The 25862-nt window shown below is 45.7% G+C and overlaps 1 protein-coding gene across 2 annotated transcripts in view; it reads right to left on the bottom strand.

Moving 5' to 3' along the window:
• The window catches only part of LOC106591933 (oxysterol-binding protein-related protein 3), a 149325-nt gene that overhangs the window by 8046 nt on the left and 115417 nt on the right, over positions 1 to 25862 (bottom strand). For both annotated transcript variants that reach the window (XM_082975837.1, XM_082975838.1), the window contains 10 exons: positions 24829 to 24966; positions 22833 to 22923; positions 22511 to 22635; positions 21023 to 21142; positions 16900 to 17037; positions 16716 to 16779; positions 9129 to 9207; positions 7056 to 7200; positions 5369 to 5513; positions 780 to 906 (listed from right to left, as the gene is read on the bottom strand). In XM_082975837.1, the coding sequence (XP_082831963.1) occupies positions 780 to 906; positions 5369 to 5513; positions 7056 to 7200; positions 9129 to 9207; positions 16716 to 16779; positions 16900 to 17037; positions 21023 to 21142; positions 22511 to 22635; positions 22833 to 22923; positions 24829 to 24966 (1172 nt within the window). The remainder of the gene's footprint in view (positions 1 to 779; positions 907 to 5368; positions 5514 to 7055; positions 7201 to 9128; positions 9208 to 16715; positions 16780 to 16899; positions 17038 to 21022; positions 21143 to 22510; positions 22636 to 22832; positions 22924 to 24828; positions 24967 to 25862) is intronic.

The following is a 25862-nucleotide window of genomic DNA, read 5'->3' as shown; positions in this document are numbered from 1 at the left end:
CTACACCATGCTGGTCTCTACACCATGCTGGTCCCTACACCATGCTGGTCTCTACACCATGCTGGTCCCTACGCCTTGCTGGTGCCTACACCATGCTGGTCCCTACACCATGCTGGTCTGTACACCATGCTGGTCTCTACACCATGCTGGTCTCTAAACCATGCTGGTCCCTACACCATGCTGGTCCCTACGCCTTGCTGGTGCCTACACCATGCTAGTCTCTACACCATGCTGGTCTCTACACCATGCTGGTCCCTACACCATGCTGGTCTCTACACCATGCTGGTCCCTACACCATGCTGGTCTCTACACCATGTTACACTATGCTGGTCTCTACACCATGCTGGTCCCTACACCATGCTGGTCTCTACACCATGCTGGTCCCTACACCATGCTGGTCTCTACACCATGTTACACTATGCTGGTCTCTACACCATGCTGGTCTCTACACCATGCTGGTCTCTACACCATGCTGGTCCCTACACCATGCTGGTCCCTACACCATGCTGGTCTCTACACCATGCTGGTCCCTACGCCTTGCTGGTGCCTACACCATGCTGGTCCCTACACCATGCTGGTCTGTACACCATGCTGGTCTCTACACCATGCTGGTCTCTAAACCATGCTGGTTCCTACACCATGCTGGTCCCTACACCATGCTGGTCTCTACACCATGCTGGTCTCTACACCATGCTGGTCTCTACACCATGCTGGCCCCTACACCATGCTAAGACAATGGTGTGTTACTGTACAGTAGCACTCTTCTCTCTGTCTCTCACCTCTGGTCGAGCCGTAGCCGGGTGTCTGTGGGAGGCAGCAGCAGTTTCAGTGAAGGGTCCAGCTCATTGAGCTCCATAGCAAACTTAGTGAAGCCGTAGTACTGCTCGTGGTCAGCCGGCATGGCATCTGAGAACACACACGCAGACACACACACACACAGACACGCGCACACACACACACACACACACACACACACACACACACACACACACACACACACACACACACACACACACACACACACACACACGACACACACACACACAGACACACACACACACAGACACACAGACACACACACAGACACACAGACACACACACACACACACACACACACACACGCAGACACACAGACACAGACACACACACAGACACACACACAGACACACACAGAGACACACACACACGCAGACACACACACACAGACACACACACACACACACAGACAGACACACACACCAGAGACAGTCTTTTACATCCCAGGGAGATGATTCTATAAACTACACGGTAAGGAATGCCTTTTATGTAATAAGGAACAGTGGTGTAAAGTACTTAAGTAAAAATACTTAAGTTGTTTTTTTGTGTATCTGTACTTTACTCTATTATTCATATTTTTGACAACTCTTACTTTTACTTCACTACATTCCTAAAGAAAATGATGTACTTTTTACTCCATACATTTTCCATTACACCCAAAAGTACTCGTTACATTTTGAATGCTTAGCAGGACAGAAAATGGTCTAATTCAAGCACTTATCAAGAGAACATCCCTGGTCATCCCTACTGTCTCTGATCTGGAGGACTCACTAAACAGAGAACATCCCTGGTCATCCCTACTGCCTCTGATCTGGAGGACTCACTAAACAGAGAACATCTCTGGTCATCCCTACTGCATCTGATCTGGTAGACTCAGTAGAAAGGGAACATCCCTGGTCATCCCTACTGCCTCTGATCTGGAGGACTCACTAAACAGAGAACATCCCTGGTCATCCCTACTGCCTCTGATCTGGAGGACTCACTAAACAGAGAACATCTCTGGTCATCCCTACTGCCTCTGATCTGACGGACTCACTAAACAGAGAACATCCCTGGTCATCCCTACTGCCTCTGATCTGGAGGACTCACTAAACAGAGAACATCCCTGGTCATCCCTACTGCCTCTGATCTGGCGGACTCACTAACCAGAGAACATCTCTGGTCATCCCTACAGCCTCTGATCTGACAGACTCACTAAACAGAGAACATCCCTGGTCATCCCTACTGCCTCTGATCTGGCGGACTCACTAACCAGAGAACATCCCTGGTCATCCCTACTGCCTCTGATCTGGCAGACTCACTAACCAGAGAACATCCCTGGTCATCCCTACTGCCTCTGATCTGGAGGACTCACTAAACAGAGAACATCCCTGGTCATCCCTACTGCCTCTGATCTGACGGACTCACTAACCAGAGAACATCCCTGGTCATCCCTACTGCCTCTGATCTGATGGACTGACTAAACAGAGAACATCCCTGGTCATCCCTACTGCCTCTGATCTGGCGGACTCACTAAACAGAGAACATCCCTGGTCATCCCTACTGCCTCTGATCTGGAGGACTCACTAAACAGAGAACATCCCTGGTAATCCCTACTGCCTCTGATCTGGAGGACTCACTAAACAGAGAACATCCCTGTTCATCCCTACTGCCTCTGATCTGGAGGACTCACTAAACAGAGAACATCTCTGGTCATCCCTACTGCCTCTGATCTGGAGGACTCACTAACCAGAGAACATCTCTGGTCATCCCTACTGCCTCTGATCTGGAGGACTCACTAAACACAAATGCTTTGTTTTTAGATCATGTCTAAAAAACGTGTTTTGCTTTGTCAAGATATAGACACAAGGGGTCTGCACTGTATCTACTAGTAGAAATCAAGATATAGACACAAGGGGTCTGCACTGTATCTACTAGTAGAGATCAAGATATAGACACAAGGGGTCTGCACTGTATCTACTAGTAGAAATCAAGATATAGACACAAGGGGTCTGCACTGTATCTACTAGTAGAAATCAACATATAGAGACAAGGGGTCTGCACTGTATCTACTAGTAGAGATCAAGATATAGACACAAGGGGTCTGCACTGTATCTACTAGTAGAAATCAAGATATAGACACAAGGGGTCTGCACTGTATCTACTAGTAGAGACCAAGATATAGACACAAGGGGTCTGCACTGTATCTACTAGTAGAGATCAAGATATAGACACAAGGGGTCTGCACTGTATCTACTAGTAGAAATCAAGATATAGACACAAGGGGTCTGCACTGTATCTACAAGTAGAAATCAAGATATAGACACAAGGGGTCTGCACTGTATCTACTAGTAGAGATCAAGATATAGACACAAGGGGTCTGCACTGTATCTACTAGTAGAGATCAAGATATAGACACAAGGGGTCTGCACTGTATCTACTAGTAGAAATCAAGATATAGACACAAGGGGTCTGCACTGTATCTACTAGTAGAGATCAAGATATAGACACAAGGGGTCTGCACTGTATCTACTAGTAGAAATCAAGATATAGACACAAGGGGTCTGCACTGTATCTACTAGTAGAGATCAAGATATAGACACAAGGGGTCTGCACTGTATCTACTAGTAGAGATCAAGATATAGACACAAGGGGTCTGCACTGTATCTACTAGTAGAGATCAAGATATAGACACAAGGGGTCTGCACTGTATCTACTAGTAGAAATCAAGATATAGACACAAGGGGTCTGCACTGTATCTACTAGTAGAAATCAAGATATAGACACAAGGGGTCTGCACTGTATCTACTAGTAGAAATCAAGATATAGACACAAGGGGTCTGCACTGTATCTACTAGTAGAAATCAAGATATAGACACAAGGGGTCTGCACTGTATCTACTAGTAGAAATCAAGATATAGACACAAGGGGTCTGCACTGTATCTACTAGTAGAAATCAAGATATAGACACAAGGGGTCTGCACTGTATCTACTAGTAGAAATCAAGATATAGACACAAGGGGTCTGCACTGTATCTACTAGTAGAAATCAAGATATAGACACAAGGGGTCTGCACTGTATCTACTAGTAGAAATCAACATATAGACACAAGGGGTCTGCACTGTATCTACTAGTAGAAATCAAGATATAGACACAAGGGGTCTGCACTGTATCTACTAGTAGAAATCAAGATATAGACACAAGGGGTCTGCACTGTATCTACTAGTAGAGATCAAGATATAGACACAAGGGGTCTGCACTGTATCTACTAGTAGAAATCAAGATAAAGAGATCATTTAAAAATCAACTGTACGGATAAGAAAAGTATGGATAGTTCCAACCGATGTTTACATGGGCTAAACACGTAAAGCCTTGATCTATAGCATGTGTAGGTCAAGACACTGGGCTCAGAATAACAGGTTCAGTCTGGGCTAAACACGTAAAGCCCTGATCTATAGCATGTGTAGGTCAAGACACTGGGCTCAGTATAACAGGTTCAGTCTGGGCTAAACACGTAAAGCCCTGATCTATAGCATGTGTAGGTCAAGACACTGGGCTCAGTATAACAGGTTCAGTCTGGGCTAAACACGTAAAGCCCTGATCTATAGCATGTGTAGGTCAAGACACTGGGCTCAGTATAACAGGTTCAGTCTGGGCTAAACACGTAAAGCCTTGATCTATAGCATGTGTAGGTCAAGACACTGGGCTCAGTATAACAGGTTCAGTCTGGGCTAAACACGTAAAGCCCTGATCTATAGCATGTGTAGGTCAAGACACTGGGCTCAGTATAACAGGTTCAGTCTGGGCTAAACACGTAAAGCCTTGATCTATAGCATGTGTAGGTCAAGACACTGGGCTCAGTATAACAGGTTCAGTCTGGGCTAAACACGTAAAGCCCTGATCTATAGCATGTGTAGGTCAAGACACTGGGCTCAGTATAACAGGTTCAGTCTGGGCTAAACACGTAAAGCCCTGATCTATAGCATGTGTAGGTCAAGACACTGGGCTCAGTATAACAGGTTCAGTCTGGGCTAAACACGTAAAGCCCTGATCTATAGCATGTGTAGGTCAAGACACTGGGCTCAGTATAACAGGTTCAGTCTGGGCTAAACACGTAAAGCCTTGATCTATAGCATGTGTAGGTCAAGACACTGGGCTCAGAATAACAGGTTCAGTCTGGGCTAAACACGTAAAGCCCTGATCTATAGCATGTGTAGGTCAAGACACTGGGCTCAGTATAACAGGTTCAGTCTGGGCTAAACACGTAAAGCCCTGATCTATAGCATGTGTAGGTCAAGACACTGGGCTCAGTATAACAGGTTCAGTCTGGGCTAAACACGTAAAGCCCTGATCTATAGCATGTGTAGGTCAAGACACTGGGCTCAGTATAACAGGTTCAGTCTGGGCTAAACACGTAAAGCCCTGATCTATAGCATGTGTAGGTCAAGACACTGGGCTCAGTATAACAGGTTCAGTCTGGGCTAAACACGTAAAGCCCTGATCTATAGCATGTGTAGGTCAAGACACTGGGCTCAGTATAACAGGTTCAGTCTATTATTACAATCATACATACTGGCTCTCCAGATGCAGGTGGCAGAGGGTGGGTCTCCACAGTACACCCCCTCGTTCCACTTCCCAAACAGTCTGTGGATGACCTTCCCCTTGTGGTCTGTGATGGTGCCCTCCACCTCGTTAACACTCGAGTTCCAGTACTTTGCCTGTACACAGGGAGGAATGCATAACATTATTATTGAATATCAAGCCCTGGCCAAAAGTATTACAGTACACACTAAGAAAAAAAGATGCTATCTAGAACCGTAAAGGGTTCTTCGCCTGTCCCCATAGGAGAACCCTTTTTAGTTCCATGTAGAACCCTTTCCACAGAGGGTTTTACATAGAACCCAAAAGGGTTCAACCTGGAACCAAAAAGGGTTCAACCTGGAACCAAAAAGGGTTCTACCTGGACCAAAAAGGATTCTACCTGGAACCAAAAAGGGTTCTCCTATGGGGAAAGCTGAAGGGACCCTTTGGACCCCTTTTTCTAAGAGTGTATAGGGAATAGGGTTCCATTGGGGACAGGCCCTAAATGACTCTTATTTAATAGTTCTCAGGTTTAGTTTGTCTGTCACTCTGATCTATGAGTCACTGTGGGTAAGAAGAGTCATAATAGATCTTTATTTTCATCTTCATATATCAGCCAGTAGATGGCAGTGTTGAGTTATCTGTGTTCAAACGCAACATGCTGAACCAGTAGAGAACAGTAGTTTACAATGAGAACCATTGAGGAGATGAGGGGACAGGAGAAGAGAGGAGAGGAGAGAGGAGAGAGAAAAGAGGAGAGACGAGAGGGGTGAGAGGAGAGAGATGAGAGGACAGGGGAGAGGGGAGAGGGGAAAGAGGAGTGGGGAGAGGAGAGGGGGTAGAGATGAGAGAGGAGAGATGAGAGGGGAGAGTGGAGAGGAGAGGACAGCACAGTAGAGGACAGGACAGGAGAGGACAGGGTAGAGGACAGGACAGGACAGTAGAGGACAGGAGAGGGGAGGGGGGAGAGGAGAGAGGAAAGGAGAGGAAAGAGGACAGGACAGGACAGAAGAGGGGAGGGGGGAGAGGAGAGAGGAAAGGAGAGGAAAGAGGACAGGACAGGACAGGAGAGGTTATATTGTATAATGAGCTCCTACATGTCTTGACCTGGCATCCTTCTACACTGCTGTAGACCTTTCAACTCCTCAGAGACTAACACCAATTACCTGTCAGCTTTGGAATGGGCTGTACGAAGTTCAACTTCAAACCGCAGAGATGCATGGAGTTGTTGTTCATTCAGGGGAAAGGCCATGCACAGGGTGTGTGTGTGTGTGTGTGTGTGTGTGTGTGTGTGTGTGTGTGTGTGTGTGTGTGTGTGTGTGTGTGTGTGTGTGTGTGTGTGTGTGTGTGTGTGTGTGTGTGTGTAACACAGTTTTGACTAATTTAAGCTTTAAACAACCCTTTCCCCAACCCGAATCACGTATAAAAAAGCATTTCCACTCAGCTTCCAGCTTTCCAGTGTCCACTTATAAAGAAGCATTTCCACTCAGCTTCCAGCTTTCCAGTGTCCACTTATAAAGAAGCATTTCCACTCAGCTTCCAGCTTTCCAGTGTCCACTTAGACTGGAGAATAGCTGAATATCTCACAAACCCAAATACTGACTGCTCTAAATATCAGGTTAAACAGGTGGAATATTCCCTCCGGTTTATACACACACGTACTCCCCCCTGTCTCTCACCTTGATGAAGGTGACCTTACACTGGCAGATATCAGTGCTGGTGTTCCTGATGGAGATCTCTCCGTAGTGTTCTATCCAGCGCTGCCCACTCAGGATGTTGTGGATACAGGACGTTACCTTGTTCCACTCATAGTGGTCTCCAAACCTGCAGGACGGGGAGAGGGCATGTCACAATATGTTTGTGTTTCAGTGTGTGTGTGTGTATATATGTGTGTATATATGTGTGTATATATATATATATGTGTGTGTGTGTGTGTGTGTGTGTGTGTGTGTGTGTGTGTGTGTGTGTGTGTGTGTATATATATATATGTGTGTGTGTGTGTGTGTGTGTGTGTATATATATATATATGTGTGTGTGTGTGTGTGTGCGCGCGCGCATGAGATAAGACGCAGGTCAGTGTATAAAACAACAAAAGTACCTTTAAAAGAATTAAATCAGTCTATTATCCGTCTATTGTCAGTCTATTGTCAGTCTATCTATCAGTCTATCATCAGTCTATTATCAGTGTATCTATCAGTCTATTATCAGTCTATTATCAGTGTATCAATCTATTATCAGTGTATCAGTCTATCATCAGTCTATTATCAGTCTATCAGTCTATTATCAGTCTATTATCAGTCTATCATCAGTCTATCAGTCTATTATCAGCCTATTATCAGTGTATCTATCAGTCTATCAGTGTATCAGTCTATCATCAGTCTATCATCAGTCTATTATCAGTCTATTATCAGTCTATCATCAGTCTATTAGCAGTCTATCATCAGTCTATCAGTCTATCATCAGTCTATCAGTCTATCATCAGTCTATCAGTCTATCATCAGTCTATCAGTCTATCATCAGTCTATCATCAGTCTATTTTCAGTCTATCATCAGTCTATTATCAGTCTATTATCAGTCTATTATCAGTCTATCATCAGTCTATCATCAGTCTATTATCAGTGTATCAGTCTATTATCAGTGTATCAGTCTATTATCAGTCTATCAGTCTATTATCAGTCTATCATCAGTCTATTATCAGTCTATTATCAGTCTATCATCAGTCTATCAGTCTATTATCAGTCTATTATCAGTGTATCTATCAGTCTATCAGTGTATCAGTCTATCATCAGTCTATTATCAGTCTATCAGTCTATTATCAGTCTATTATCAGTCTATTATCAGTGTATCAGTCTATTGTCAGTCTATTATCAGTGTATCTATCAGTCTATCAGTGTATCAGTCTATCATCAGTCTATTATCAGTCTATCATTCTATTATCAGTCTATCATCAGTGTATCAGTCTATTATAAGTCTATTATCAGTCTATTATCAGTGTATCAGTCTATCATCAGTCTATCATCAGTCTATCATCAGTCTATCATCAGTCTATCAGTCTATTATCAGTCGATCAGTCTATTATCAGTCTATCATCAGTCTATCAGTCTATCAGTCTATTATCAGTCGATCAGTCTATCATCAGTCTATCATCAGTCTATTATCAGTCTATTATCAGTCTATTATCAGTCTATCAGTGTATCATCAGTCTATCAGTCTATTATCAGTCTATTATCAGTCTATTATCAGTCTATTATCAGTCTATCATCAGTCTATCATCAGTCTATCATCAGTCTATTATCAGTCTGTCTATCAGTCTATTATCAGTCTGTCTATCAGTCTATTATCAGTCTGTCTATCAGTCTATCATCAGTCTATTATCAGTCTATTATCAGTGTATCATCAGTCATCATCAGTTTATCAACAGTCTATTATCAGTCTATCATCAGTCTATCAGTCTATCAGTCTATCATCAGTCTATCATCAGTCTATCATCAGTCTATCATCAGTCTATTAGCAGTCTATCATCAGTCTATCAGTCTATCATCAGTCTATTAGCAGTCTATCATCAGTCTATCAGTCTATCATCAGTCTATCATCAGTCTATCATCAGTCTATTTTCAGTCTATTATCAGTCTATTATCAGTCTATTATCTATTTCAGTGATATCTGGACATTGACAAACAGGTTTGGGTGGCTAGTTGGTCAGTAAGGGTGGTCTGGTAGAGTGAGATTGAGAGGGACAGTAAAGGACTCACCCTGGCAGAATCACATGGGTGGTGCCCACAGGAACTATTTCCATAGACTTCCCCCAGAACTTGTTTTTCCACCTCATGTCTAAAGACATCACAGGAGAGACAACAGCAGGGTTAGTGCATCCAAGAGGAACGGCCTCCAGCTTTAGACTAATAGCTGGTATGGTTGGTTAGGGCCTCCAGCTTTAGACTAATAGCTGGTATGGTTGGTTAGGGCCTCCAGCTTTAGACTAATAGCTGGTATGGTTGGTTAGGGCCTCCAGCTTTAGACTAATAGCTGGTATGGTTGGTTAGGGCCTCCAGCTTTAGACTAATAGCTGGTATGGTTGGTTAGGGCCTCCAGCTTTAGACTAATAGCTGGTACGGTTGGTTAGGGCCCCCAGCTTTAGACTAATACCTGGTATGGTTGGTTAGGGCCTCCAGCTTTAGACTAATAGCTGGTATGGTTGGTTAGGGCCTCCAGCTTTAGACTAGCTATAATAGCTGCTATGGTTGGTTAGGGCCTCCAGCTTCAGACTAGCTGTAATAGCTGCTATGGTTGGTTAGGGCCTCCAGCTTTAGACTAATAGCTGGTATGGTTGGTTAGGGCCTCCAGCTTTAGACTAATAGCTGGCATGGTTGGTTTGGGCCTACAGCTTCAGACTAGCTGTAATAGCTGGTATGGTTGGTTAGGGCCTCCAGCTTTAGACTAATAACTGGTATGGTTGGTTAGGGCCTCCAACTTTAGACTAGCTGTAATAGCTGGTATGGTTGGTTAGGGCCTCCAGCTTTAGACTAGTTGTAATAGCTGGTATGGTTGGTTAGGGCCTCCAGCTTTAGACTAGTTGTAATAGCTGGTATGGCTGGTTAGGGCCTCCAGCTTTAGACTAGTTGTAATAGCTGGTATGACTGGTTAGGGCCTCCAGCTTTAGACTAGCTGTAATAGCTGGTATGGTTGGTTAGGGCCTCCAGCTTTAGACTAATAGCTGGTATGGTTGGTTAGGGCCTCCAGCTTTAGACTAATAGCTGGTATGATTGGTTAGGGCCTCCAGCTTTAGACTAGTTGTAATAGCTGGTATGACTGGTTAGGGCCTCCAGCTTTAGACTAGCTGTAATAACTGGTACGGTTGGTTAGGGCCTCCAGCTTTAGACTAGCTGTAATAGCTGGTACGGTTGGTTAGGGCCTCCAGCTTTAGACTAATAGCTGGTATGGTTGGTTAGGGCCTCCAGCTTTAGACTAATAGCTGGTATGGTTGGTTAGGGCCTCCAGCTTTAGACTAATAGCTGGTATGGTTGGTTAGGGCCTCCAGCTTTAGACTAATAGCTGGTATGGTTGGTTAGGGCCTCCAGCTTTAGACTAATAGCTGGTATGGTTGGTTAGGGCCTCCAGCTTTAGACTAATAGCTGGTATGGTTGGTTAGGGCCTCCAGCTTTAGACTAATAGCTGGTACGGTTGGTTAGGGCCCCCAGCTTTAGACTAATACCTGGTATGGTTGGTTAGGGCCTCCAGCTTTAGACTAATAGCTGGTATGGTTGGTTAGGGCCTCCAGCTTTAGACTAGCTATAATAGCTGCTATGGTTGGTTAGGGCCTCCAGCTTCAGACTAGCTGTAATAGCTGCTATGGTTGGTTAGGGCCTCCAGCTTTAGACTAATAGCTGGTATGGTTGGTTAGGGCCTCCAGCTTTAGACTAATAGCTGGCATGGTTGGTTTGGGCCTACAGCTTCAGACTAGCTGTAATAGCTGGTATGGTTGGTTAGGGCCTCCAGCTTTAGACTAATAACTGGTATGGTTGGTTAGGGCCTCCAACTTTAGACTAGCTGTAATAGCTGGTATGGTTGGTTAGGGCCTCCAGCTTTAGACTAGTTGTAATAGCTGGTATGGTTGGTTAGGGCCTCCAGCTTTAGACTAGTTGTAATAGCTGGTATGGCTGGTTAGGGCCTCCAGCTTTAGACTAGTTGTAATAGCTGGTATGACTGGTTAGGGCCTCCAGCTTTAGACTAGCTGTAATAGCTGGTATGGTTGGTTAGGGCCTCCAGCTTTAGACTAATAGCTGGTATGGTTGGTTAGGGCCTCCAGCTTTAGACTAATAGCTGGTATGATTGGTTAGGGCCTCCAGCTTTAGACTAGTTGTAATAGCTGGTATGACTGGTTAGGGCCTCCAGCTTTAGACTAGCTGTAATAACTGGTACGGTTGGTTAGGGCCTCCAGCTTTAGACTAGCTGTAATAGCTGGTACGGTTGGTTAGGGCCTCCAGCTTTAGACTAATAGCTGGTATGGTTGGTTAGGGCCTCCAGCTTTAGACTAATAGCTGGTATGGTTGGTTAGGGCCTCCAGCTTTAGACTAATAGCTGGTATGGTTGGTTAGGGCCTCCAGCTTTAGACTAATAGCTGGTATGGTTGGTTAGGGCCTCCAGCTTTAGACTAATAGCTGGTATGGTTGGTTAGGGCCTCCAGCTTTAGACTAATAGCTGGTACGGTTGGTTAGGGCCCCCAGCTTTAGACTAATACCTGGTATGGTTGGTTAGGGCCTCCAGCTTTAGACTAATAGCTGGTATGGTTGGTTAGGGCCTCCAGCTTTAGACTAGCTATAATAGCTGCTATGGTTGGTTAGGGCCTCCAGCTTCAGACTAGCTGTAATAGCTGCTATGGTTGGTTAGGGCCTCCAGCTTTAGACTAATAGCTGGTATGGTTGGTTAGGGCCTCCAGCTTTAGACTAATAGCTGGCATGGTTGGTTTGGGCCTACAGCTTCAGACTAGCTGTAATAGCTGGTATGGTTGGTTAGGGCCTCCAGCTTTAGACTAATAACTGGTATGGTTGGTTAGGGCCTCCAACTTTAGACTAGCTGTAATAGCTGGTATGGTTGGTTAGGGCCTCCAGCTTTAGACTAGTTGTAATAGCTGGTATGGTTGGTTAGGGCCTCCAGCTTTAGACTAGTTGTAATAGCTGGTATGGCTGGTTAGGGCCTCCAGCTTTAGACTAGTTGTAATAGCTGGTATGACTGGTTAGGGCCTCCAGCTTTAGACTAGCTGTAATAGCTGGTATGGTTGGTTAGGGCCTCCAGCTTTAGACTAATAGCTGGTATGGTTGGTTAGGGCCTCCAGCTTTAGACTAATAGCTGGTATGATTGGTTAGGGCCTCCAGCTTTAGACTAGTTGTAATAGCTGGTATGACTGGTTAAGGCCTCCAGCTTTAGACTAGCTGTAATAACTGGTACGGTTGGTTAGGGCCTCCAGCTTTAGACTAGCTGTAATAGCTGGTACGGTTGGTTAGGGCCTCCAGCTTTAGACTAATAGCTGGTATGGTTGGTTAGGGCCTCCAGCTTTAGACTAATAGCTGGTATGGTTGGTTAGGGCCTCCAGCTTTAGACTAGTTGTAATAGCTGGTGTGACTGGTTAGGGCCTCCAGCTTTAGACTAATAGCTGGTATGGTTGGTTAGGGCCTCCAGCTTGAGACTAGCTGTAATAGCTGGTATGGTTAAGACCAGTGTTCCGCGTGGTCAAGAAAATCTCTTGCCCCTAGTTATAAACCCAGTGTCTGTGTCAGGTGAAAGGGTGTGTATCAGGTGAATGGATGAGTGTCAGGTGAAAGGGTGTGTGTCAGGTGAAAGGGTGTGTATCAGGTGAAAGGGTTAGTATCAGGTGAAATGGTGTGTATCAGGTGAAAGGGAGAGTATCAGGTGAAAGGGTGAATATCAGGTGAAAGGGTGTATATCAGGTGAAACGGTGTGTGTCAGATGAAAGGGTGTGTATCAGGTGAAACAGTGTGAGACAGATGAAAGGGTGTGTTTCAGGTGAAAGGGTGAGTGTCAGGTGAAAGGGTGTGTATCATGTGAAAGGGTGAGTATCATGTGAAAGGGTGTGTGTCAGGTGAAAGGGTGTGTGTCAGGTGAAAGGGTGAGTATAATGTGAAAGGGTGAGTATAATGTGAAAGGGTGTGTGTCAGGTAAAAGGGTGAGTATCAGGTGAAAGGGTGTGTGTCAGGTGAAAGGGTGTGTGTCAGGTGAAAGGGAGAGTATCAGATGAAAGGGAGAGTATCAGATGAAAGGGTGAGTATCAGGTGAAAGGGTGAATATCAAGTTAAACGGTGTGTCAGGTGAAAGGGTGTGTGTCAGGTGAAAGGGTGAGTATCAGGTGAAAGGGTGTGTATCAGGTGAAACGGTGTGAGACAGATGAAAGGGTTTGTGCCAGCTGAAAGGGTGAGTGCCAGCTGAAAGGGTGTGTATCAGGTGAAACGGTGTGTCAGAAGAAAGGGTGAGTATCAGGTGAAACTCTGTGTGTCAGATGAAAGGGTGAGTATCAGGTGAAACAGTGTGAGACAGATGAAAGGGTGTGTTTCAGGTGAAAGGGTGAGTGTCAGGTGAAAGGGTGAGTGTCAGGTGAAAGGGTGAGTATTAGGTGAACGGGTGTGTATCGGTGAAAGGGTGTGTATCAGGTGAAAGGGTGTGTATCAGGTGAAAGGGTGTGTATCAGGTGAAACGGTGTGAGACAGATGAAAGGGTTTGTGCCAGCTGAAAGGGTGAGTGCCAGCTGAAAGGGTGTGTATCAGGTGAAAGGGTGAGTATCAGGTGAAAGGGTGAGTATCAGGTGAAAGGATGAGTGTCAGGTGAAAGGGTTTGTATCAGGTGAAAGGCCTTGTATCAGGTGAAAGGGTGAGTGTCAGGTGAAAGGGTGTGTGTCAGGTGAAAGGGTGAGTGTCAGGTGAAAGGGTGAATATCAGGGTAAACGGTGTGTCAGGTGAAAAGGTGAGTATCAGGTGAAAGGGTGAGTATCAGGTGAAACGGTGTGTCAGATGAAAGGGTGAGTGTCAGGTGAAACAGTGTGAGATAGATGAAAGGGTGAGTGTCAGGTGAAAGGGTGAGTGTCAGGTGAAAGGGTGAGTATTAGGTGAAAGGGTGAGTATCAGGTGAAAGGGTGTGTATCAGGTGAAAGGGTGTGTATCAGGTGAAAGGGTGTGTATCAGGTGAAAGGGTGTGTCTCAGGTGAAAGGGTGTGTCTCAGGTGAAAGGGTGAGAGTCAGGTGAAAGGGTGAGTGTCAGGTGAAAGGGTGAGTGTCAGGTGAAAGGGTGTGTATCAGGTGAAAGGGTGAGTATTAGGTGAAAGGGTGAATGTCAGGTGAAAGGGTGTGTATCTGGTGAAAGGATGAGTGTCAGGTGAAAGGATTAGTGACAGGTGAAAGGGTGAGTATCAGGTGAAAGGGTGTGTATCAGGTGAAAGGGTGAGTGTAATTTTGTAATTTTTATTAGGATCCCCATTAGCTAATGCCATAACGCTAGCTAATCTTCCTGGAGTCCAACACCAATTAGCAAGAGATTACAAACAACCACAATCAAGACTACACAAACATTCAACATGTAGACAATACAGGCAATTAAAATACCTGACAGGAAACACATTTAACATTCAGTAGATACTTTCTATTTCCTGTCCAGTCATATGGTCTATCACATTAGATTTTCTTTCTATTTCCTGTCCAGTCATATGGTCTATCACATTAGATTTTCTTTCTATTTCCTGTCCAGTCATATGGTCTATCACATTAGATTTTCTTTCTATTTCCTGTCCAGTCATATGGTCTATCACATTAGATGTTATTTCTATTTCCTGTCCAGTCATATGGTCTATCACATTAGATGTTATTTCTATTTCCTGTCCAGTCATATGGTCTATCACATTAGATGTTCTTTTATTTTTTTCTTGAAGGTGGATTTACTTTTTGCCTGAGCAATATGGATTGGTAAGAAGTTCCATTCAGTTATAGCTCTATATAAAACTGTAGATTTAAGGCGATTTGTCCTTGGCTTGAGTTGTTTTAGCTGCCCTGAATTTGCCTGTCTGGTTTGGTGGTTATGCATGTTGCTAGTATGTACTAATTGGACTGAAAGATACTGTGGTTTTTTGAAAAATATAACATTCCTAAAGAAAATCAAAAGGCTAGATAGTAATTTGTTTTTAACATGAAGCCATGAAAGATTCTGATGCATTTTAATAATATTCATTCGGTTAGAGCAATGAAGAGATAATCTGGCAGCTCTGTTTTGAGCCATTTGGAGATTTTTTATATCTTTCTTTGCTGCAGATGACCATATAACCAGACAGTACTCTAAGTGTGATAGGACCAGGGATTGACCATATAACCAGACAGTACTCTAAGTGTGATAGGACCAGGGATTGACCATATAACTGGACAGTACTCTAAGTGTAACAGGACCAGGGATTGACCATATAACTGGACAGTACTCTAAGTGTGATAGGACCAGGGATTGACCATATAACCAGACAGTACTCTAAGTGTGATAGGACCAGGGATTGACCATATAACTGGACAGTACTCTAAGTGTGATAGGACCAGGGATTGACCATATAACTGGACAGTACTCTAAGTGTGATAGGACCAGGGATTGACCATATAACTGGACAGTACTCTAAGTGTAACAGGACCAGGGATTGACCATATAACCGGACAGTACTCTAAGTGTAACAGGACCAGGGATTGACCATATAACTGGACAGTACTCTAAGTGTGATAGGACCAGGGATTGACCATATAACTGGACAGTACTCTAAATGTAATAGGACCAGGGATTGACCATATAACTGGACAGTACTCTAAGTGTGATAGGACCAGGGATTGACCATATAACTGGACAGTACTCTAAGTGTGATAGGACCAGGGATTGACCATATAACTGGACAGTACTCTAAGTGTGATAGGACCAGGGATTGACCATATAACCAGACAGTACTCTAAGTGTGATAGGACCAGGGATTGACCATATAACTGGACAGTACTCTAAGTGTAACAGGACCAGGGATTGACCATATAACTGGACAGTACTCTAAGTGTAACAGGACCAGGGATTGACCATATAACTGGACAGTACTCTAAGTGTGATAGGACCAGGGATTGACCATATAACTGGACAGTACTCCAGTGTGATAGGACCAGGGATTGACCATATAACCAGACAGTACTCTAAGTGTGATAGGACCAGGGATTGACCATATAACTGGACAGTACTCCAGTGTGATAGGACCAGGGATTGACCATATAACTGGATAGTACTCTAAGTGTGATAGGACCAGGGATTGACCATATAACTGGACAGTACTCTAAGTATGATAGAACAAGGGATTGAATCACCTGATTCAGAGTGCTAGATGTTACATACTCTGAACATTTTGCCAGGTGAAAGGGTGTGTATCAGGTGAAAGGGTGAGTATCAGGTGAAAGGGTGAGTGTGAGGTGAAAGGGTGAGTATCAGGTGAAAGGGTGAGTATCAGGTGAAATGATGAGTATCAAATGAAAGGGTGAGTATCAGGTGAAAGGGTGAGTATCAGATGAAAGGGTGAGTATCAGGTGAAAGGGTGAGTATCCGATGAAAGGGTGAGTATCAGGTGAAAGGGTGAGTATCAGATGAAAGGGTGAGTATCAGGTGAAATGATGAGTATCAGATGAAAGGGTGAGTATCAGGTGAAAGGGTGAGTATCAGATGAAAGGGTGAGTATCAGGTGAAAGGGTGAGTATCAGGTGAAAGGGTGAGTATCAGGTGAAAGGGTGAGTATCAGATGAAAGGGTAATAGTTTGTAGAGGACCATGGTGTTGACTTACCTTGCCAGAATATGTAGTTTTTAGAGTCAGCGTGGCATGCTGATATAGGTGGGTGATGGCTGACCTGAGAACAGAGATAAAGAATGGCAGGCTTGTACTTGATGGATCAAACCCTATGAATTATTCAGATGTGGGGCAAATACTTACAGGTCATATTTAGGACATGTGGGTCTGTGTACAGTACCTGTTCTGCTATAAATCGGAGGCCCTTGTCGGGGCGGTCACACTCGTAGGTCTCCCCCAGGACCGGGTTGAAGGGCTTTCCTCCCGCTCGGTGGTAGCTGGACGCGTACCCCGACACTGCAAACGTGGCTACGTACACCTACAGACAGTTAACAGCACTGGTCAGTTTTCAAGTATCAGTCATCAGCACATTCTAATGGACATCATCAGTAACACTTGAGCAGTAACACTTAATGCCTAGCTATTGATTGATGTAGCATTACTGTACCTCTGTCTGTAACTAATGCCTAGCTATTGATTGATGTAGCATTACTGTACCTCTGTCTGTAACTAATGCCTAGCTGTTGATTGATGTTTGGCTCTACCTGCTGATAATGCAGTGAGGGGAGGAAGAGAACACACAATCATAGCGATGATCCATGAGGTGAACTAGAGAAAAGGGCAGAGGTGTCAATAAATACAGGCTGCATCCCAAATAGCACCCTATTTCCAAGTGCACTACTTTTGACCAGAGCCTTAATGGGTATAGGGAGCCATTTGGAACGCAGCCTGTATTTACTGACACCTCTGCCCGTTTCTCTAGTTCACCTCATGTATCATCGCTATGACGCCCACCTCTCTGACAAACTGACAAACTGACAAGCTTTCCTCCCGCTCGGTGGTAGCTGGACGCGTACCCCGACACTGCAAACGTGGCTACGTACACCTACAGACAGTTAACAGCACTGGTCAGTTTTCAAGTATCAGTCATCAGCACATTCTAATGGACATCATCAGTAACACTTGAGCAGGATAACCACACACACACACACACACACACACACACACACACACACACACACACACACACACACACACACACACACACACACACACACACACACACACACACACACACCACACACACACACACACACGGACAGTAGTTAGTGAGTCAAAACACAGGTCAACCCAAGAATGACATTATGACAGTTTTTATGGATGACAGAAAGTGCAAAGTGGAACCATAGAGTTGGATAGAGGACAGCCCTCAATGGCGCTGTCTGTGCTATCTCCATTCTCCAAAGATGACCTGAGCCGGAGATGAGCCCTCTAGTACATCTCTATGAGATAAGAGGTCGTCCCACCATAATTACCCCTGTGGGTACGCAGGAGAACTGTTTGTAGTGGGTTTGTGTCAAATGAACCCTTCAATAACCCTTCATTCTAACAACTGATCATTGCTGGTGAAATTCCCATTCCATTTCCCACAGATATAGCTATCATTGGGCTCCGGAGTGGCGCAGCATCTCAGTGCTAGTGGTGTCACTACAGACCCTGGTTCAATTCCAGGCTGTATCACAACCGTCCGTGATTGGGAGTCCCATAGGGCGGCGCACAATTGGCCCAGTGTCGTCCGGGTTAGGGTTTACTCACTGTAAATAAGAATTTGGTCTTAACTGGCTTTTCTAGTTAAATAAATAAAATGTAAATAATTTCCTCTCCATTTGAGTAGAATGGGCCTGATGACCTCAGTAATGTGAAACTGAATGGGAGAGGCTGTGTCCCAATGGAACTCTATTTAGTGCACTACTTTTAATCAGGGCCCATAGGGAATAGGGTGTCATTTGAGAGGAAGCCAGAGTGGCTGGCTGGCTGAGAGGATGCTGTCTGGATCTGGATGTCCCCTCTGATAGGCCACACTGGGCCAGGGGAAAAGCACTCATCTTCATCATCACCATCTCCTCCACTCCACAAAGACCCTGATGGGATAGCTGTCTTCATCTGCCTGCTGCCTGTCCTCTTCAACACAGATTAGAGCTGTCTTCAGCTGCCTGTCCTCTTCAACACAGACTAGAGCTGTCTTCAGCTGCCTGCAGCCTGTCCTCTTCAACACAGACTAGAGCTGTCTTCAGCTGCCTGCAGCCTGTCCTCTTCAACACAGATTAGAGCTGTCTTCAGCTGCCTGCTGCCTGTCCTCTTCAACACAGACTACAGCTGTCTTCATCTGCCTGCTGCCTGTCCTCTTCAACACAGACTACAGCTGTCTTCATCTTCCTGCTGCCTCTCCTCTTCAACACAGATTAGAGCTGTCTTCATTTGCCTGCTGCCTGTCCTCTTCAACACAGACTACAGCTGTCTTCATTTGCCTGCTGCCTGTCCTCTTCAACACAGACTAGAGCTATCTTCAGCTGCCTGCTGCCTGTCCTCTTCAACACAGACTACAGCTGTCTTCATCTGCTTGCTGCCTGTCCTCTTCAACACAGATTAGAGCTGTCTTCAGCTGCCTGTCCTCTTCAACACAGACTACAGCTGTCTTCAGCTGCCTCTCCTCTTCAACACAGATTAGAGCGGTCTTCAGCTGCCTCTCCTCTTCAACACAGATTAGAGCTGTCTTCAGCTGCCTGTCCTCTTCAACACAGACTACAGCTGTCTTCAGCTGCCTCTCCTCTTCAACACAGATTAGAGCGGTCTTCAGCTGCCTCTCCTCTTCAACACAGATTAGAGCAGTCTTCAGCTGCCTGCTGCCTCTCCTCTTCAACACAGATTAGAGCTGTCTTCAGCTGCCTGCTACCTCTCCTCTTCAACACAGATTAGAGTTGCAAAATTCCCAGGTTTTTCAGAAATCTGAGTTTGGGAGCAGGTTGCAATTAAACTAACACAAGTGATGGAGAAAGTGGCTGAATGGCTAAATATTTCCTCATAACACAGGTTATTAATAACACTAATAAACAAGGTAGGCTTTGCTCGCTGTAGTCTAGAGAGCACTACTGTACCTCTGTCTGAAACTAATGCCTAGCTATTGATTGATGTTGCATTACTGTACCTCTGTAACTAATGCCTAGCTATTGATTGATGTAGCATTACTGTACCTCTGTCTGTAACTAATGCCTAGCTGTTGATTGATGTAGCATTACTGTACCTCTGTCTGTAACTAATGCCTAGCTATTGATTAATGTAGCATTACTGTACCTCTGTCTGTAACTAATGCCTAGCTATTGATTGATGTAGCACTACTGTACCTCTCTCTGTAACTAATGCCTAGCTATTGATTGATGTAGCACTACTGTACCTCTGTCTGTATCTAATGCCTAGCTATTGATTGATGTAGCATTACTGTACCTCTGTCTGTAACTAATGCCTAGCTGTTGATTGATGTTTGGCTCTACCTGCTGATAATGCAGTGAGGGGAGGAAGAGAACACACAATCATAGCGATGATCCATGAGGTGAACTAGAGAAAAGGGCAAAGGTGTCAATAAATACAGGCTGCATCCCAAATAGCACCCTATTTCCAAGTGCACTACTTTTGACCAGAGCCTTAATGGGTATAGGGAGCCATTTGGAACGCAGCCTGTATTTACTGACACCTCTGCCCGTTTCTCTAGTTCACCTCATGTATCATCGCTATGACGCCCACCTCTCTGACAAACTGACAAACTGACAAACTCCACTCAACTTCTATTGGTCGGGGAGTGTGGAAGCTGTGGGTCTAGCTCTGGTCCTATGCCTGTCATTCACACTGAGCGACTGCAGCCAGTAACACACATTCATCATTTCAAATGGAACAAACGCTCTGCAGGAAATATATTCCACACACATTTATTACCGCAGTGAGGTCCCATGTCTTCAAAGGCTTTCATCAAATGTCTCTAGCTTTAGAAAAACTGGTCAGTGAATACAAAGAGCCATCAAATCAGGGAAGTGCTGATCCTAAATCCTCAATCCATTATAGTAGTCATATACAATTGCTGATAAACAATTATATGCACAAAAGCAGAAAACCAAACAGATCATTTGTACCAAGTAATTTAAAACGGAGCGAGCCAAGGCACACTACTGGCTACAGCTGAAGGGTCCAATCAGGATCTAGCCAGTGGGAATGAAATGTAATTTCTCCTGAAATGTCCATAGGACATTACAGCACTACCGTGAAGAGTGTGTATTATTCACCATTTGTGCAGAAGGGGTCTTGTGTGCCCAAATGTGTGAATTTGTTCAGTGTGTGTATGTGTGAAAGTGGTACTATGTCAGTGTGTGTGTGTGTGTGTGTGTGTGTGTGTGTGTGTGTGTGTGTGTGTGTGTGTGTGTGTGTGTGTGTGTGTGTGTGTGTGTGTGTGTGTGTGGGTACACATCCCCTCTCACCATGCGTTCAAAGGGGTCCTGTGTGTTAGCAGCTCTGTCCAGCAGCTCGCTGTACTCCAGCTCCTCACACAGTCTCTGCAGGGTGTTGAGGGGCTCGTTCAGCTGAACAGGCATAGCCACCTGAATAATCATTACAACACATTTACACAGCAATCACAAAGCTAGATTTGGTCACCTTCATAAGAAAACAAATGTAGTAATTATGTAATAATGTCACGTAAACCAAATGGAATAACGGAAGTATAATAATTAGACATTTAGTCATGTTTAGAGCTTTTCACAACAGAGGAATCTCCACGTTCTACGTAGGCAGAGACAAATCACCAACACAACAGAAATAAACCAACACAGTAGACAGAAATAAATCAACACAGGAGACAGAAATAAACCAACACAGGAGACAGAAATAAACCAACACAGGAGACAGAAATAAACCAACACAGTAGACAGAAATAAACCAACACAGGAGACAGAAATAAACCAACACAGGAGACAGAAATAAACCAACACAGGAGACAGAAATAAACCAACACAGGAGACAGAAATAAACCAACACAGGAGACAGAAATAAACCAACACATGAGACAGAAATAAACCAACACAGGAGACAGAAATAAACCAACACAGTAGACAGAAATAAACCAACACAGGAGACAGAAATAAACCAACACAGTAGACAGAAATAAACCAACACAGTAGACAGAAATAAACCAACACAGTAGACAGAAATAAACCAACACAGGAGACAGAAATAAACCAACACAGTAGACAGAAATAAACCAACACAGTAGACAGAAATAAACCAACACAGTAGACAGAAATAAACCAACACAGGAGACAGAAATAAACCAACACAGGAGACAGAAATAAACCAACACAGTAGACAGAAATAAATCAACACAGTAGACAGAAATAAACCAACACAGTAGACAGAAATAAACCAACACAGGAGACAGAAATAAACCAACACAGTAGACAGAAATAAACCAACACAGTAGACAGAAATAAACCAACACAGTTGACAGAAATAAACCAACACAGGAGACAGAAATAAACCAACACAGGAGACAGAAATAAACCAACACAGTAGACAGAAATAAACCAACACAGGAGACAGAAATAAACCAACACAGGAGACAGAAATAAACCAACACAGTAGACAGAAATAAACCAACACAGGAGACAGAAATAAACCAACACAGGAGACAGAAATAAACCAACACAGTAGACAGAAATAAACCAACACAGGAGACAGAAATAAACCAACACAGTAGACAGAAATAAACCAACACAGGAGACAGAAATAAACCAACACAGTAGACAGAAATAAACCAACACAGGAGACAGAAATAAACCAACACAGTTGACAGAAATAAACCAACACAGGAGACAGAAATAAACCAACACAGTTGACAGAAATAAACCAACACAGGAGACAGAAATAAACCAACACAGTTGACAGAAATAAAGCTAAAAGTCCATGGATACCTTGGAGAGGTCTTTCCCTATGTTGTTCTTAAGGATGTTCCATAGACTGATGTTACTGGTGTTAGGGCTGGCCGACGGCAGGCACGACCTGCGTCTTCTCAGAAGGGTCCCGTTCTCTTCACAGCCTGGAGGGTGGAGGGTTATGATCAGGATATTAGTGGTCATAACTACTGTATGTCAATACGTAACCAGGAAAACACGTCCCAAATTGCACCCTATTGTACTAGTGTTGAACAGAGCTCTATGAGCCCTGGTCAACAGGAGTGCATTATACTGGGAATAGGGTGCCACTTGGAACACACATGGTAAAGTGTCCCCTTACCCGAGTTAGGTCTCTCCGTCTCGTTGCTGAAGTTGTCCATGGAGATGTTGTCGCTGACGTTGTCACTGATGTATGAGTCATCATCAGAGGCCTGCAGGATAAAGAATAAATCCTACATTATCATTAGTGACAGGTCAAATATACCTTTTTAACAGCGCCCACCTGAGAGAAGTGAGAACCAGGAAACAGGAAGCTGTCAGGTCCCTTTCAACATCCTGTCACAACATATGGGAACATCATAAATGGTGCCCTATTCCCCATGGGCCCTGGTCAAAATGGTGCCGTAAATAGGGAATATGATGCCATTTGGGATGCATTCAGTGGGTTTGAGAACGGAGGGGGAGGGAGACGGTCGGTCCCAGAGAAGACACTGACAGCTACTCTCCTCTCTGCAGTAAGGGTATTTTATTTTTAGATGGGGGTAATTCACTTTCACACAGCAACAGAAAACATACTGAACATGTTCTGTAGCTCAGAGCTCTGACTGGAGGAGCCTCATTAAGTCTGAAGCCAGAAGTGTGTCCAGACAAAGTATCCTCCACATCTGTTACTCCTCTCTCCACCTCCTCCTTCCTCATCCCCCTCCCTCCTCTCTTTCCTCCTCTCTCTCTCCTCCTCCCTCCTCATCCCCCTCCCTCCTCTCTTTCCTCCTCTCTCTCCACCTCCTCCTTCCTCATCCCCCTCCCTTCTCTCTCCTCCTCTCTCTCTCCTCCTCCCTCCTCATCCCCCTCCCTCCTCTCTTTCCTCCTCTCTCTCTCCTCCTCCCTCCTCATCCCCCTCCTCTCTCTCTTCCTCTCTCTCTCCTCCTCCCTCCTCCTCCCCCTCCCTCCTCTCTTTCCTCCTCTCTCTCTCCTCCTCCCTCCTCATCCCCCTCCCTCCTCTCTCTCCTCCTCTCTCTCCACCTCCTCCTTCCTCATCCCCCTCCCTCCTCTCTCTCCTCCTCTCTCTCTCCTCCTCCCTCCTCTCTCTCCTCTCTCTCTCCTCCTTCCTCCTCATCCCCCTCCCTCTCTTCCTCTCTCTCTCCTCCTTCCTCCTCATCCCCCTCCCTCCTCTCTTTCCTCCTCTCTCTCCACCTCCTCCTTCCTCATCCCCCTCCCTCATCTCTCTCCTCCTCTCTCTCTCCTCCTTCCTCCTCATCCCCCTCCCTCCTCTCTCTCCTCCTCTCTCTCCTCCTTCCTCCTCAATCCCCCTCCCTCCTCTCTCTCCTCCTCTCTCTCCTCCTTCCTCCTCAATCCCCCTCCCTCCTCTCTCTCCTCCTCTCTCTCCTCCTTTCCTCCTCATCCCCCTCCCTCCTCTCTCTCCTCATCCTCCTCCCTCCTCACCCCCCTCCCTCCTCTCTCTCTCCTCATCCTCCTCATCCCCCTCCCTCCTCTCTTTCCTCCTCTCTCTCCACCTCCTCCTTCCTCATCCCCCTCCCTCCTCTCTCTCCTCCTTCCTCCTCATCCCCCTCCCTCCTCTCTCTCCTCATCCTCCTCATCCCCCTCCCTCCTCTCTTTCCTCCTCTCTCTCCTCCTCCCTCCTCATCCCCCTCCCTCCTCTCTTTCCTCCTCTCTCTCCTCCTCCCTCCTCATCCCCCTCCCTCCTCTCTCGCCTCATCCTCCTCATCCCCCTCCCTCCTCATCCTTCCTCCTCATCCCCCTCCCTCCTCTCTCTCCTTCTCGCTTCTCATCCTCCTCATCCCCTCCCTCCTCATTCCCCTCCCTCCTCCCTCCTCATTATCCCTCCTCATCCCCCTCCCTCCTCTATCCTCATCCTCCCTCCTCATCTTCCTCCCTCTTCTCCACCCTCCTCATCCTCTCTAATCATCCCCCTCCTCATCCTCCTCCCACCCCATAGCCTCCCCTTGCTCCTCGTCCTCCTTCTCCTCCCCGATCCTCCCTCCCTTCCTGTCCTCCTATCCCTCCCTCCTCCTCCCCCTCCCTCCTCCTCTCCTCCTCCAGTATTGACTGGTTTCAACAGCAGAGAGCGAGAGAGAGCAGCCCAGTCAGACACTGACCTCATTTTCTGAGGAGCTGGCAGACAGTAGAACCTCCTGAGCATCGAAGAACTCTGACAGAGACTCTGTGATGGACGCTCTGCTCTCATTGGACGCCTGGTGAACTAGGGGGTGGGATCCATCGGTGGAGTCTTGCTTCTAATAAGAGGAGAACATAATGTCAGTTAGGTTTAATGCTTAGATTAATTCAGTTAGGTTTAGGCTCAGATTAATTCAGCTAGGTATAGGCTTAGATTAATTTGAACTCATTCTCCTGTTGTTAGAACTTTCAAAAGGAAAAAACATTATTGTCTGAAACAATAAACCATGATTAAACATGTACATTTCCAAAGAATAGTGTGACTGTGTGAACTGAAAACACATACAGGTTGTGTCTCAAATGTACCTTATTCCTGTTATAGGGCAGTACTGTTGACCAGGGCCCAGAAAGAGACCCAGAATGTACTGTTGACCAGGGCCCACAGGGGGACCCAGACAGTACTGTTGACCAGGGCCCAGAGGGGGACCCAGACGGTACTGTTGACCAGGGCCCATAGGAGGACCCAGACAGTACTGTTGACCAGGGCCCATAAGAGGACCCAGACAGTACTGTTGACCAGGGCCCAGAGGGGGACCCAGACAGTACTGTTGACCAGGGCCCATAGGAGGACCCAGACAGTACTGTTGACCAGGGCCCAGAGGGGGACCTAGACAGTACTGTTGACCAAGGCCCATAGGAGGACCCAGACTGTACTATTGGCCAGGGCCCAGAGGGGGACCCAGACAGTACTGTTGACCAGGGCCCATAGGAGGACCCAGACAGTACTGTTGACCAGGGCCCATAAGAGGACCCAGACAGTACTGTTGACCAGGGCCCAGAGGGGGACCCAGACAGTACTGTTGACCAGGGCCCATAGGAGGACCCAGACAGTACTGTTGCCCAGGGCCCAGAGGGGGACCTAGACAGTACTGTTGACCAAGGCCCATAGGAGGACCCAGACTGTACTATTGGCCAGGGCCCAGAGGGGGACCCAGACAGTACTGTTGACCAGGGC

The sequence above is a fragment of the Salmo salar genome, chromosome 05 (assembly GCF_965601325.2).
Source record: "Salmo salar chromosome 05, fSalSal1, whole genome shotgun sequence".
Taxonomy (NCBI): domain Eukaryota; kingdom Metazoa; phylum Chordata; class Actinopteri; order Salmoniformes; family Salmonidae; genus Salmo; species Salmo salar.
The sequence above is the reverse complement of the archived record's forward strand: the minus strand, read 5'-3'. Positions and strand labels throughout refer to the sequence as shown.